The following is a 14,028-nucleotide window of genomic DNA, read 5'->3' on the forward strand; positions in this document are numbered from 1 at the left end:
CCAAAACAAAATCAATCAATCAGAAAATAGTCTCTGAAGAAAGCTCATGGGCTGATATGGAGCTCTGCCACAGTGGCCAGATTCCAAGTTGGTCATTCTCGGGTATGCGGGAATCTGGGGGATATTCAGAAGGATCTTTCCTGCCTGAGCTTTCATCATTGTGCCAAAGAAAATCAGAGACAGACACGGGGTTAAGTGTTGAAGACAAATTTTATTCAGCATGATGACAATAGACTGCCAAATGGGCTTCTTTTGACATTCCTCCCGAATTTGGCTTCTCCAGCTCCCCTGTGGACTTGATGAATTACTGCCACCGGACCACAATTGATTTTCACTAATCATTATTTAATTTGTTCTAACTTTTTTTTCAAATGGTTCATGTCTTGTGCCTCTCTTCAGTGTATTATGAATTTATAAATTTAACTAGCTATATAACTCATAGCCCATCTACTTTATAAAATAGTGTCTCCTGCAGTACCCAATGGGAACCCAGGCTTCTAACATAGGTAAATATCTTGAGGCTATCAATCACATTTAAAACCACATAGAGAATATTTGTAATAGTACATATCTAGATATGAGAAGAGGGATCCGGGAAAAATATTTTCTGCATCATTATAGACTAGTAAGACAGGAGATCCAGAGAATCATAAGAAATATTTTATAATGAATCTGCAGCTGATTGAGGGAGAGAGTAGGGAGCTGAGAATAAAAATGGCCAACTATAAGTTATATGGTGTAAAGGCATTTTATTATACATCTTGATATGCTGATGTCAAAACATGCTCTACTAAGTCTTCCTCGATAGGGAAGAACAAGAGTAGGTATGGGAATAAAATAAAACTTATTGACATGACCTAGCCTTCAAAAGACATACTTCTGAAATATACTTCTGGTATAAACATAACAAAACCATATTTCATGCCTGTATGATTTTAGTGTTTTTCTCATAGGAATATGCATGTAAGTACCCACTCTTGACAGGATGTGCTATTGAGGACCACTGAGTGTATTTCCTTTGCTGTTTGTATTAACCACCAGAACTAAGTAAGGAAACCATGAAGAAAAAAGATAACTAGGGAATGATGGAGTTTCAGATGATACGCAACAGAGGGCTTCCACTCCACCAGTAACTGGACATCCATGAGATGTAAATACAGAAAGCAGAATAATATCACGGATGCCATTTATCATTTACACTGAACGTCTCTTTATTTCTGATCATTTCTACAAGTGTGCATACAGAAATAACTTGAACATCTGTGTCTCAGATTGAATCTTCCAGAAACTCAGTTTCATATTTGACTCTATAAACACATCTCTAGAAAAGTCACATCAATTCCTCAAGTCAACACTCCCTTTTGGAATCCTGCACCCCTGCTGGATCCGGTTTTTCAATCACACTGAGCTTATATCAGAAACCAGGGCTGTGTTTTCCCTTCATAATGGATGTATGTCCTAGATTTCAGTTTTCAAGTGTCCAGAAGAAAGCTTCTGATAGAAGCAACCGACTAGGCAGTGTATTACAGAATTATGTGTTGGGACTCAGGTGAGCACACATGTCATCACCACAGTGAGGACAGGGGCTGAGGCTAACCCAAATCTTCCTGGGACGTTCTAAGTCTGTAAGGATCACCCTTAGCTTAGCCTTTATCTGAGCAAGGCTCTCCAAATTAAGGACACCCAGAGAGCTGTAACTCTCCCGAGGGGCTGGATAAAGCTCTACATTTAAATCAGGGAGCCTGTCAGTATGACGCAGCACACTCTCCAGGACAGCCATGGAGATGAGGTTTCCGCACATGGTGAGGACCCTGAGCTGGGAGCAGCAGCTCAGGGCAGGCAGAAAGCCCATGAGGTGGACGTCCGTGATCCCACACAGATTTAAGTCCAGTTCTTCCAGAGTGCCTGCAACTTTCTCCAGTAGGACTTGAAGGAGCTTGGGATTAAAGTCGGTCAGGGTGACGCCACTAAGATTCAGGCCCTTCAGCTGACAGATTTTTGGACACCAGGACAGATGGGTCAGGTCTGATTCTGTAAGCAGGCAGTTGGTGATTGAGATGTTGTCCAAGGGGGTCTTCAAGCACCTGGGGTGGAGGGGGGGAAGAAGCAATTAGATGAGGGAAACCAAAGTAGCAGTTGAGTTCCAGAGGAGAACTCAATGATTGGCCCAAAGCTGATACAGTTCAAATTCCAGAATGTCCAGTCTCATTCTAGGTTGAGTCCTGCCATTTTCTTAGTGTGACTGGATCACATTCACATGATCTTGAAAGCCATCTTTCCTCATCTGTCAAGCAGAGTACAGTACACTCTACTTCCTTAGCAGGATGAATAGACATAATGGAATGCACTAGAACATGATCAGAGGAGAGCATGACACAAAGTGTCCATCAGGGTGGACACCAAGAGTGTTAGTTCTGGGAGATGAGATAAAAAATGCTTTTCATTTAGATCGCCACTCTGTGGGTGAGCTGCCAGTCATATACCTCTGGCCAGGTGAGGCTCTTGGCATACCTGCAGAAAGGGGCTGCCAGTCTTTAGGGACTCCCAGCCCTATGACATCTACAAACTTTCTATCACTTTTTACATTCTTTTGGCTCTGCTTTGCTACCATCATCTCCAGAACCATGCATTTCCCATGTATTAATTACCTTATATGCAGCAAAAGGCCACCTGTCACTGACTTGGACTTTAAAACAGGCTCCTTGTGGTCACAGGTTAGTGACCACAGAGTTCTTTTCACAACGCTCAGGCTGATGTGATTTTCCTCTTCAATGCCCCCTTCGCTTACCTATACATAAATCTTCAGAACACAGAAATCTCTCCCCAAGAAGAAATCACATACACACTTGCACTAGATCTAGGCCCCCTAACTTGTGGGTTCCCAGCATGGTGTCCCTTTCCAGAGCTTCTGTAACCGACTCCCCCCACCTGGATTGCTGTGCTTCTGTAATACTGCATTTCACAGTGGAGCAGCAGATGAGACACTTCCCTTGATATTCTACCATTGTGTCCACTGTTAATCAGCTGCTGGTAGAGCCTCACCTGAGCATCTGGTCCAGACGGCCTTCAAGGAAGGATGGAGCTTCCATGCAGAGTTCCCGGAGGTTCTGCAGCCGGAGGATCTGAGAGGTCAATTTCAGAAGATCCTGATGGTTCTGCTCCTCAACAGCAGACCCACGAATGTGGGAGAGAATGAGACTCTGAACATTGCTCATCTGACCTAGGAGAGGAGCAAACTGGGCCAGGGTGGACAGCTTCTGGGTGAAACTCAGTTTCACCATCTGTACACAGTCCAGCTTCACCATCCTGAGAACTTTCTTCATATTTTCCTTGGACATTGAAATAATCTTCATCTTCTTACAGCACAGGTGTATGGAGGCTTTTCTCTGCTCCACCCACCTGAAGAGGTAGGTAAGGAATTTCTCCAGGGGCTTTTTCATAAGACAAAGTTCTATGTACACTTCTAAGGGAGTCAAGGGGTGCCTTTTCCTGGACATGTCCTCAGCCACTGGAACCAGCAGTGAGCTTGAGGGCATGTGGCCCTTGCCTCCAGACCACATGTTCCAGAAGTCCTGGCCGGTATTCCTTAAGTCCAGCACCTGCAGCTTGCCCCTCCTGTGGGGAAACAGCAGATGGGTGGGGTGAGATTATCCAAAATCCACACTGAATGAACCCACAGCCTCAGAGTTCAGGCAACATCCCATTTCCCCGTCTGTGCTCTTACTTCACAGTCCTGCTCTCACTTGTTGTGTTTCTTTCCTTTCTTGCTCCCTCTCCCCCAGCTCTTTTTTCTCTCCCATCCTTCCTATTATATATTTGTAAGGGATTTCCCAAAATGATCTCAGCAATTCTTCTGAAAAAGCCTCTGAGCTTTTACAGAAGCCTCTGGTCCACCACTTGGTAATCCACTCTGCCTGGCACCATGTGTCTCTTCCAGGAATCCAAGACCCTGCCAGGCTCCCTGGATCTGACTCACCTGGGGTGAACCTTCTGGGCAAGCAGGACATCAAGGCCTTCCAGCACTGCTTGTAAGGTTCTTTGGTGAGGCTTTTGCATCAGGCCCCCCAGAGGCAGGCGGGCAAAGGGCCAGGCTGGCACCATAGCCTTCAGGGTCTCCCTGCGTCGGCCAAAGACGGCAGCCATGAAGAGTGGTGGGTAGAGCTCTGTGGGCAGAAACTCCAAAGTCGAGATGGCTAAGGGCTCGTCTCTCAGCAGGCCAATTGCTGCCAAGTTCACAAGTCTGGGAGGATTGTGAACACTCATCCTGACTCTTCTCTGAATTGAATCCTGGGAAACTGCAAAGAGACAAGACATCCTTCTCAGAACAATCATAACCATCAGGGTAGTCTCTCTCCCCACACTTCAGAGAAATCAAATCAAGGTCACAGTCATTGCTCCGGCAATGATGAATCAGAATGGAAGACTTCGGTGTGTCTGGATTCCAGTCTGGGTTTGTGTCCCTAAGGCCAGAGCTCTCCCCATCCTGCCACTAGAGCAAGAATCTAACAAGTTGCAGGAAGGAAGAAAGCCAACTGGAGGCTCATCTGTTTCCATCCACTGCTTTCCTTAATGCATGTCCCTCTTGCACATCTGCACCAGGAGACTGAAAAAGCTGACTCTGTTTTTATGGTGAAAAAAAGAAAAAAAAAAGAACTATTGCTTAAAGCCCAAACTATGGGGACAGGAGTTCATGCAGAACACAGCTTCCATCCTCAGTTCCCAAAGTCAACTTAGCTGGGAAAGATTAAGGAGATACTTGTAAAGGGAATGCCATTTGTGTATAGAGTAAAAACCTTAAATGTCAAGAAACAGCATGTGAAACAGATGTCTTTAAAAAGAAAAACTGCTGGTTAAGACTTTTAAATAATAGAAACCAAAGCACAAATCAAAATGTTTAGAATGGAAGCAAAAGTATACTTTGAGGCAAAAAGATAGATTTAAATTTAACCTAAAGAAGAGAAAAAAGTAAACTCTCCATGCCATGTCAAACTGCGTTATACCATTCATTGCATGCTGGCCATTGGCAGAACATCCCTCACAGACCCTCAGGTCTGATGTGGTCGGGTGGGGGTGCTGCTCAGACCTCAGACTTGGTGGAGAACACAAGGAGTGACTCCAGAGTGAGAAGTTTCTGCGTCTATTCTTTGGTGCTGGGGCATTTTATGGAACTTTTTAACCACATCTTTTTTCCTTTCAACTGCTAACTTCCAATCAGTAGGCATTACCTGATTGGATTCCAGAGCATCCCTCAGGTTCATCCTGATTGGGTTACTGCCAGTCTCCAGATGAATTGATTGAGTCAGATCATCATTCATTCATCTTTCATTCATGAAAGAAAAAGAATTGGGGGAGGGGGAATCTAGGACTTATTCAGTGATTCACTATACAAAATAGATTGAGTTTTGTTAATATGGCCACTGAAATAAAAAGATGCTTACTCCTTAGAGGAAAAGTTATGACCAATCTAGAGAGCATATTACAAAGCAGAGACATTATTTTGCATGAAATGTTCCCTTGGTATTTCTAATTTTCTTGAAGAGATCTCTAGTCTCTCCTGCCCTATTATTTTCCTCTATTTCTTTGCATTTTTCACTTAAAATGGATTTCTTATCTCTCCTTGCTGTTTTCTGGAACTCTGCATTCAGATGGATATATTTTTCCTTTTCTCCTTTGCCTTTCACTTCTTTTTTTTTTTTTTTTCTAGCTATTTTTAAGGCCTCCTCAGACAAACATTTTGCCTTTTAGCATTTCTTTTCTTGGGGATGGTTTTGATCACCACCTCCTGTACAATGTTACAAACCTCTGTCCACAGTTCTTCAAGCACTTTATCTATCAGATCTATTCCCTTGAATCTATTTGTCACTTCCACTGTATAATCATGAGTCTTCCCTGATAGCTCAGTTAGTAAAGAATCTGTATGCAATGCAGGAGACCCAGTTCCATTCCTGGGTCCGGAAGATGCACTAGAGAAGGGATGGGCTATCCACTCCAGTGTTCTTGGGCTTCCCTTGTGGCTCAGCTGGTAAAGAAATTGCCTGAAATGTGGAAGATCTGGGCTTGATCTCTGGGTTGGGAAGATACCCTGGAGAAGTGAAAGGCTCCCCACTCCATTATTCTGGCCTGGACAATTCCATTGACTGTATTGTCCATGGGTCTCAAAGAATCGGACACAACTGAGTGACTTTCACTTTTTTGATTTAGGTTAGACCTGAATGGCCTAGTGGTTTTCCCTACATTCTTCAATTTGAGTCTGAATTCGGCAAGAAGTTCATGATCTGGCCACAGTCAACTCCCAGACTTGTTTTTGCTGGCTATATAGAGTCTCTCATTTTTGACTACAAGGAATATAATCAACCTGTTTTGGTATTGACCATTTGGTGATATCCATGTGTAGAGTCTTCTCTTGGGTTAATGGAAAGGGTGTTTGCTATGACAGGTGTGTTCTTTTCACAACACTCTGTTAGCCTCTGCCTGCTTCATTTTGTACTGCAAGGTCAAACTTGTCTGTTACTCTTGACTTCCTACATTTTCATTCTAGCCTCCTATGATGAAAAGGTCATCTTTTTTTGTTTTTAGCTCTAGAAGGTCACATAGGTCTTCATAGAACCGTTCAACTTCAGTTTTCAGCGTTAGTCGTTGGGGCATCAATTCAGTTCCGTCACTCAGTCGTGTCTGACTCTTTGTGACCCCATGGACCGCAGCCAGGTTTCCCTGTCCATCACCAACCCCTGGGGCTTTCTCAAACTTATGTCAATCATTGGACATGTCCATGGTTTGCCTTGGAAAAGAGCCGAGATCATTCTGTCATTTTTGAGACTATACCCAAGTATTGCATTTCAGATTCTTTTGTTGACTATGAAGGCTACTACATTTCTTCAAAGAGATTCTTTCCCATAGTAGTAGATATAATGGTCATCTGAATTAAATTCGCCCATTCCTGTCATAGCTGAAGGGATGAGAAGGACTCCTCCAATTGTCAGATCACATAAATGTTGGAAAAGGCTGTGATGTTAGTGGAAATGTGGAAATTTCAAAATTCAAGGTGGTGATGTTCCTCTGGGATCACAGTTACTATGAGATCAAAAAGAAGAATGTTTTAAAGTTGAAATGAATTTTCTGAAAATAGCTCGAGGCCTGATATGGAAGCTAAAAAAGTGGTCAGACTCCAAATTGGTCATCCTTGAGTATGTGGGAATCTGGGGGATACTTGAAGAACGCTTCCTGCCTGAGCAGTAATCAGCTGAGGGAGTTCTTTCCAAGGAAAATCAGACGCAGACACAGGTGTAAGTGGCTACATCAAATTTTATTTAGGACAATGATAATACAGATAAGGATACCCTAGCATCTCAGGTCATCCAACTTCAACAGATACAGGTGGTAGGGACTCACAATTCAGAAGCAGTGTGTTTCTTGGCTGGTAATTGCCTATGAGGAGGAATCAGGTCTGCAAAGGATCTTGGCTGAACCAAACTAGTAGATTTTTTGCTGAGGGCAGCCCAGATGAACTGGATACTAATAGTGGCAGTGAGGAAGTTTGATCAGATTCTTGGGGAGACCAGATATCAAGACCAGATCAGATCAGATACGATCAGTCGCTCAGTTGTGTCCGACTCTTTGCGACTCCATGAATTGTAGCACGCCAGGCCTTCCTGTCCCTCACCAACTCCCGGAGTTCACTGAGACTCACGTCCATCGAGTCACTGATGCCATCCAGCCATCTCATCCTCTGTCGTCCCCTTCTCCTCTTGCCCCCAGTCCCTCCCAGCATCAGAGTCTTTTCCAATGAGTCAACTCTTCGCGTGAGGTGGTCAAAGTACTGGAGTTTCAGCTTTAGCATAAGTCCTTCCAAAGAAATCCCAGGGCTGATCTCCTTCAGAATGGACTGGTTGGATCTCCTTGCATTCCAAGGGACTCTCAAGAGTCTTCTCCAACACCACAGTTCAAAAGCATCAATTCTTCGGCGCTCAGCCTTCTTCACAGTCCAACTCTCACATCCATACATGACCACAGGAAAAACCATAGAGCTAACATCCAAAAAAGATGTCCTTTTCATTATAGGGGACTGGAATGCAAAAGTAGGAAGTCAAGAAACACCTGGAGTAACAGGCAAATTTGGCCTTGGAATATGCAATGAAGCAGGGCAAAGACTAATAGAGTTTTGCCAAGAAAATGCACTGGTCATAACAAACACCCTCTTCCAACAACACAAGAGAAGACTCTATATATGGACATCAGCAGATGGTCAACACCGAAATCAGATTGATTATATTCTTTGCAGCCAAAGATGGTGAAGCTCTATACAGTCAGCAAAAACAAGACCAGGAGCTGACTGTGGCTCAGACCATGAACTCCTTATTGCCAAATTCAGACTTAAATCTAAGAAAGTAGGGAAAACCACTAGACCATTCAGGTATGACCTAAATCAAATCCTTTATGATTATACAGATATCAAGAGTGGGTTTTTTTGCTGAACTGACTTAGAATTATTATTCAAACTGGAATTTACAAGGAAGCCCTCTGATAATTCGAGGAGAAGGATCACGAGCCTGAATAAATTTTGGTGAAACAATGCTTTCCCTGCCTCATTTGTGTAACCCAGTGAGCAGGTGCATCTAGCGGGGACTCGGTAGACATTCTCCCTCAGTTCCACTTGCCGTCTTCTCCTACACTTTCCTTTGGAGACAATAACTTCACTTGCCATGTCAGTAAACAAAGGTTATTGCAGCCCAAAGGCCGTCATCCACTGCAGCCCCAAGACAGTGTGCCCTGAGGGCAGTTCAAGGAGGAGAAGAAGGTCGGTGTCCTGAGGCGGTCACCATGAACATCACATGGATGACTTCAATAAGACCAGACTCCTGCCTCTTTCCATACAGAGAAAAAAAAAAAAGAAAGAAAAAATTCCCTGGTGGTCCAGTGATTAAGAATCCACCAGTCAGTGCAAGGGATACAGGTTAGATCCCTGGTCTGGGAAAATCCCACGGGCTGCAGAGCAACTAAGCCCAAGCCCCACAAGCACCGGACTGGGGCCTGGGAGCCGTGACTACTGAAGTACATACACCCTGGCGCCATGCTCTGCAATGAGAGAAGCCACCAAAATGAGAAACCAGTGCATTTCTACTTCTCTAGTGCCCCTGCTCGCCACAACAAGAGAAAGGCTGTGCATAGCAAGGAAGACCCAGAACAGCCAAAATAAGTAAAATTTAAAATGCATGAAAATTAGTGAGATGTATCATTTTTATCATGTGCAATAATTCTTTGATATTTTCTGATTTTTTTTTTAACACCAAATGATTTTATATACTGTAAGGTTAGGTAAGTTACTTCAGTCGTGTCCGACTCTGTGCGACCCATCGGGCTCTCCTTATAACTTTTTTTTTTTTCCTCCTTATAACTTTTGAACAGTTCCTTAGAGCTATCTGAGAAGCCACCCTTCTGCCTATAATCTGTAGTCACCAAATAAAACATATTTCTCACCTTTTAGGTTGTGTATTTGTCATTTGATATGCTCTTCCGAGACCTTTTCCCAATGCACATGTCCTGGCCCCACTCACCTGAGTTCCAGGAGTTACATGGAAACTGCCAATGAAAACATTAGCCACCCCCTGAAAGTAGAGAGAGATTTTATTTGGTAGCAATGTTTAGGACCCAAGCCCAGGAGACAGAATCTCAGATGCTCTGAGAAAACTGCTCCAAGAAGGCAGGAGGGGGAGTCATGTGATAACATTTGTAAAAAGGGAGAAGGCAGTCTGAACATCAAAGATTGTTGTTGTTCAGTCACTCAGTCTGACTTTGCAATCCCAGGGGCTGCTGTAAGAAAAATCAGATTTCAAGTGAAGGAATTTAGCATACTGCATATGTGAAGATGCAAGCCTCTGGGCTCATTGAATTCATTCCTTTCATATGCACCTCAGCTCTCTGGGGCCAAATCCTGTTTCCTTGTTCAACTTAAGGAGTGGTAGATGCCCCAGATGGCTGCTTCTTTCACTCCCTGAGCTCCTCAGAGATCACCATGGGGAGCAGTGACATCTGTTGGACTGGAGGTCTGGGAGCCCTCATTCACATTTGGACGCCATAGAAATCTCTGGTGACTGTGTCATTTCTTGTTTATTGAAATGGCAAGAGATGTCTTCATTTCACAAAACTTTCTGTACCTTCTATTCAATAATATTGTGAACCCAAAAATGCTCTAAATATAATGTCTACATCCTAAAGGAAATCAGTCCTGAATATTCATTGGAAGGACTGATGCTGAGGCTGAAACTCAAATAACTTTGGCCACCTGAGGCAAAGAACTGACTCATTTGAAAAGACCCTGATGCTGGGAAAGATTGAAGGCAGAAGAAGGGGATGACAGAGGATGAGATGGTTGGATGGCACCACCGACTCAACAGACATGAGTCTGAGGAATCTCCGGGAGTTAGTGATAGACAGGGAGGCCTGGTGTGCTGCAGGCTGTGGGGTCACAAAGGGTTGGACACGACTGAGCAACTGAACTGAACTAAAGTGAACTATTAAAAATATCCTTGGCAATCTTTCGACTCAAAATTTTGTTGATCTACATATTTTTTTAAAGAAACAATTCTTGTTCATTTACGGCTAAAATCAGTTTTTAAATCACATTGTTTTTTGAGTCTTCTAAGCAAGTACAATATTTTTAAATTACCCACGTGACTTCTTAAAAATAGCATATTGCCTCAATTAACTTTAGAGTGTTTTCTATATAAACCACTGAGCAAATATTTATACTCAATGATATTACCGGAAGACACAAATTTTTAAATATTTATTTATTTATTTATTTGGCTGCCCTGGGTCTTAGTCATGCACACAGGATCTTTGATCTTCCTTGTGACCCTGTGTGTGGGTATTGTGTGTGTGTGTGTGTGCCTATACATGTTCAGTTTGCTCCAACTCTTTGTGACCCCATGGACTGTAGCCCACCAGGCTCCTCTATCCATGGAATTTTCTAGGCAGGAGTACTGGAGTAGGGTGTCATTTCCTTCTCCAGGGGTTCTTCCCGACCCAGGGATAGAACCCATGTCTTCTGTGTCTCCTGCATTGGCAGGCAGATTCTTTGTCACTGGGCCACCTGGGAAATCTGAGGGATCATTCAGTTGTGGCATGCAAATACTTAGTTTCAGGATATGAAATCTAGTTTCTTGACCAGAGATTGAACCAGGGCCCACTGCGCTGGGAGCATGGAGTCATACCCACTGGATCACCAGGGAAGTTCCAGGACAGCAAGGTTTATTGAAAATTCTAAAGTATACACTCCTGATTACAAAACTGATTTTTATTCTGAGGTGCTGTGGCCAGGGAAGCAGGTAGGGATTGAAAGTGGTTGATGCACAGTTTGGGAAAAAGAAACTAGAGAGAGAATTAAAGTTTCAAAGATGGAACTGGGGGACTTAAGACTTCTTGGATCAAGAGCCCTCTTCTTTGGGGCCAGGTCACTTTTTTTTAGTGTCTCGGCACACAGAAAGTATCTGTTGTGTTATGATAAAATCAGTCCTGTGTCCCCGGTCACATCTCCCATTGCTATATTTTGCTTTTATTCTTTTCCCATGGGGTTTTTCTCATGGCTTAGCCAGAGCAACAGGTGGCTGACTATTAACCCCTGCACTCTGGTCTGATCTACAAGCAGCTGGCCTAGAGACCTGAGGCTCAGAATGTCTATCACTGAAGATGAATCCAGTCTCTCCTACTCCCTCCCATCCCCAGCCCCCACCCTCACCCCCGCCCCCCGCACTGGGTACTGGAACAGTCTGGACGAATCCTGACTCATTGGTAAGCACATGTAATATGTGAGTCCAGTTTCAGCATCCAGATTTTTCTTTCCTCTGTTGTAAACAACAGTGGGAACAAAGTTGAAACAAAGTGCAAGGGATGAAGACTCATGCTATTCATGAGGAGGGAGAAGACTGTAAAAAAAAAAAAAAAAATTGTGAAGTGCTTACATAATAATGAGCTCTTGTTCAACAACTCCAGAGCCCAGCCCTCAACAGGCAATATCTCATTTTGTGAAAGTCACTCAGTCATGTCTGACTCTTTGTGAACCCATGCACTATACAGTCCATGGAATTCTCCAGGGCAGAATACTGGAGAGGTCAGCCTTTCTGTTCTCCAGGGGATCTTCCCAACCCAGGGATTGAACCCATCTGAATTGCAGATGGATTATTTACCAGCTGAGGCTCCAGGGAAGCCTAAAAAATATGGAATGCTTCATGAATTTGTGTGTCATCCTTGTGCAGGGGCCATGACAAACTTCTCTGTATCGTTACAATTTCAGTATATGTGCTGCCAAAGCGAGAGCAAATATCTCGTTAGATCCTACTAAAAATCCCATAAACTGTACGTGCATCATTATATTCACTGTGGGGGAACCAAAGATCTGCCTAAGGTCCTCTAAGCCCTATATCCCCTTCCATCAGATCAGAAACAATTGCAGCCTCTGAATCCTTAGCAAGGAAACTTTTTATTTGTCTCCATTAGTTTAGACACACGGTGAGGGTTAAATTTATGTGTCAACTTCACTGTGAGTTGAGATGCCCAGATCACAGGTCAAAGATTAACACTAGGAGAATCTGCAAGGGAACTCCTAGGAGAGATTAGCATTGAAATCAGTAATTGAGTCAAGACATCAGCCCTCACCAGTATGGGTGGGCATCACTTTATCATCTGGGGGCTTGGATGGAACAAAGGCAACTGTTCGCCTTCTCTCTCTTCTTGGCCATGAATACTGGAGCCTCTAGCTCCTGAACCTGGAAAACTCCAGTACATACACAAGTGGCTCCCTGGTTCTCAGATCTTTAGTTTTGACTTAGAGCTACACCATCACTTCCATTGCTTTTCAACCTTAAGATTAGGCCTGAATTATACCATTAAGATTAGGTCTGAATTATACCATTAAGTCAGAGAAGGCAATGGCACCCCACTCCTGTACTTTTGCCTAGAAAACCCCATGGACGGAGGAGCCTGGTAGGCTGCAGTTCATGGGGTCGCGAAGAGTAGGACACGACTGAGCGACTTCACTTTCACTTTTCATTTTCATGCACTGGAGAAGGAAATGGCAACCCACTCCAGTGTTCTTGCCTGGAGAATCCCAGGGACGGGGAAGCCTGGTGGGCTGCCGTCTCTGGGGTCGCACAGAGTTGGACACGACTGAAGCGACTTAGCAGCAGTAGCAGGATACCATTAAGAACAGAGCGTGAGCGGCTGCGGCAGCGCACAGAGCGTGGCCTAGAGGAGCTACCCCACGTCCGAGGTCAGGGGCAGTAGCCGGGAGGAGCTACCCCACGTCCGAGGTCAGGGGCAGTAGCCGGGAGGACCCCATGCAAAGGGGCGGCGACCAAGAGGAGTTACCCCATGTCCGAGGTCAGGGGCTGTGGCCGGGAGGAGCTACCCCACGTCCGAGGTCAGGGACGGCAGCCAAGAACGCCAGGCTGCAACACCGAAGGAGCAGCTGAGAGGACTTACCCTGCGTCCGAGGTCAGGGGCAGCAGCCGGGAAGAGCTACCTCACGTCGAGGTCAGGGGCGGCGGCAGCCGGGAGGAGCTACCCCAAGTCCGAGGTCAGGGGCGGCGGCCAAGAATGCCAAGCTGCGACAACGCAAAAGCGGAGAGGAGCTATAGCCGCACGAGGCCAGGGGCGGCAGCAGGGAGGAGCTACCCCTGCCGGCGCCGGGTGGGAGGAGCAACCCCACGTCCAAGCAGCGGTGGCTGCGCAGGCCCAGGAGGGCCTAGAGGAGCTATTCCACGTCAAGGTCAGGAGGGGCGGTGGTGAGGAGATACTCCTCGTTTTAGAAAAGGCAGAGGAACCAGAGATCAAATTGCCAACATCCGCTGGATCATGGAAAAAGCAAGAGAGTTCCAGAAAAACATCTATTTCTGTTTTATTGACTATGCCAAAGCTTTTGACTGTGTGGATCACAGTAAACTGTGGACAATTCTGAAAGAGATGGGGATACCAGACCACATGACCTACCTCTTGAGAAATCTGTATGCAGGTCAGGAAGCAACAGTTAAAACT

At 44.8% G+C, this 14,028-nt stretch overlaps 1 protein-coding gene and 1 non-coding gene across 4 annotated transcripts; both read right to left on the reverse strand.

The window, feature by feature from the left end:
* Positions 1-1,186: 1,186 nt before the first annotated feature.
* Positions 1,187-13,619, reverse strand: LOC129652708 (PRAME family member 8-like). Of its 3 annotated transcripts, none has more exons than XM_055581612.1 (4): positions 13,477-13,619; positions 3,977-4,295; positions 3,043-3,615; positions 1,187-2,084 (listed from the first exon to the last, which is right to left on the reverse strand). In XM_055581612.1, exons 2-4 carry the CDS (start codon positions 4,261-4,263, stop codon positions 1,532-1,534), a joined length of 1,413 nt encoding a protein of 470 aa, XP_055437587.1. In that variant the 5' UTR covers positions 4,264-4,295; positions 13,477-13,619; the 3' UTR covers positions 1,187-1,531. The 3 variants fall into 3 exon arrangements, with proteins under 3 accessions (XP_055437587.1, XP_055437586.1, XP_055437585.1); XM_055581611.1 differs by lacking the exon at positions 13,477-13,619 and adding an exon at positions 5,001-5,022; XM_055581610.1 differs by lacking the exon at positions 13,477-13,619 and having other exon boundaries at positions 3,977-4,516.
* Positions 12,207-12,315, reverse strand: LOC129654444 (U6 spliceosomal RNA). The gene has a single exon (XR_008715508.1). It is a non-coding gene; the product is annotated as a U6 spliceosomal RNA (small nuclear RNA).
* Positions 13,620-14,028: the final 409 nt, after the last annotated feature.

This window comes from Bubalus kerabau, chromosome 5 (genome assembly GCF_029407905.1).
Source record: "Bubalus kerabau isolate K-KA32 ecotype Philippines breed swamp buffalo chromosome 5, PCC_UOA_SB_1v2, whole genome shotgun sequence".
NCBI lineage: Eukaryota > Metazoa > Chordata > Mammalia > Artiodactyla > Bovidae > Bubalus > Bubalus kerabau.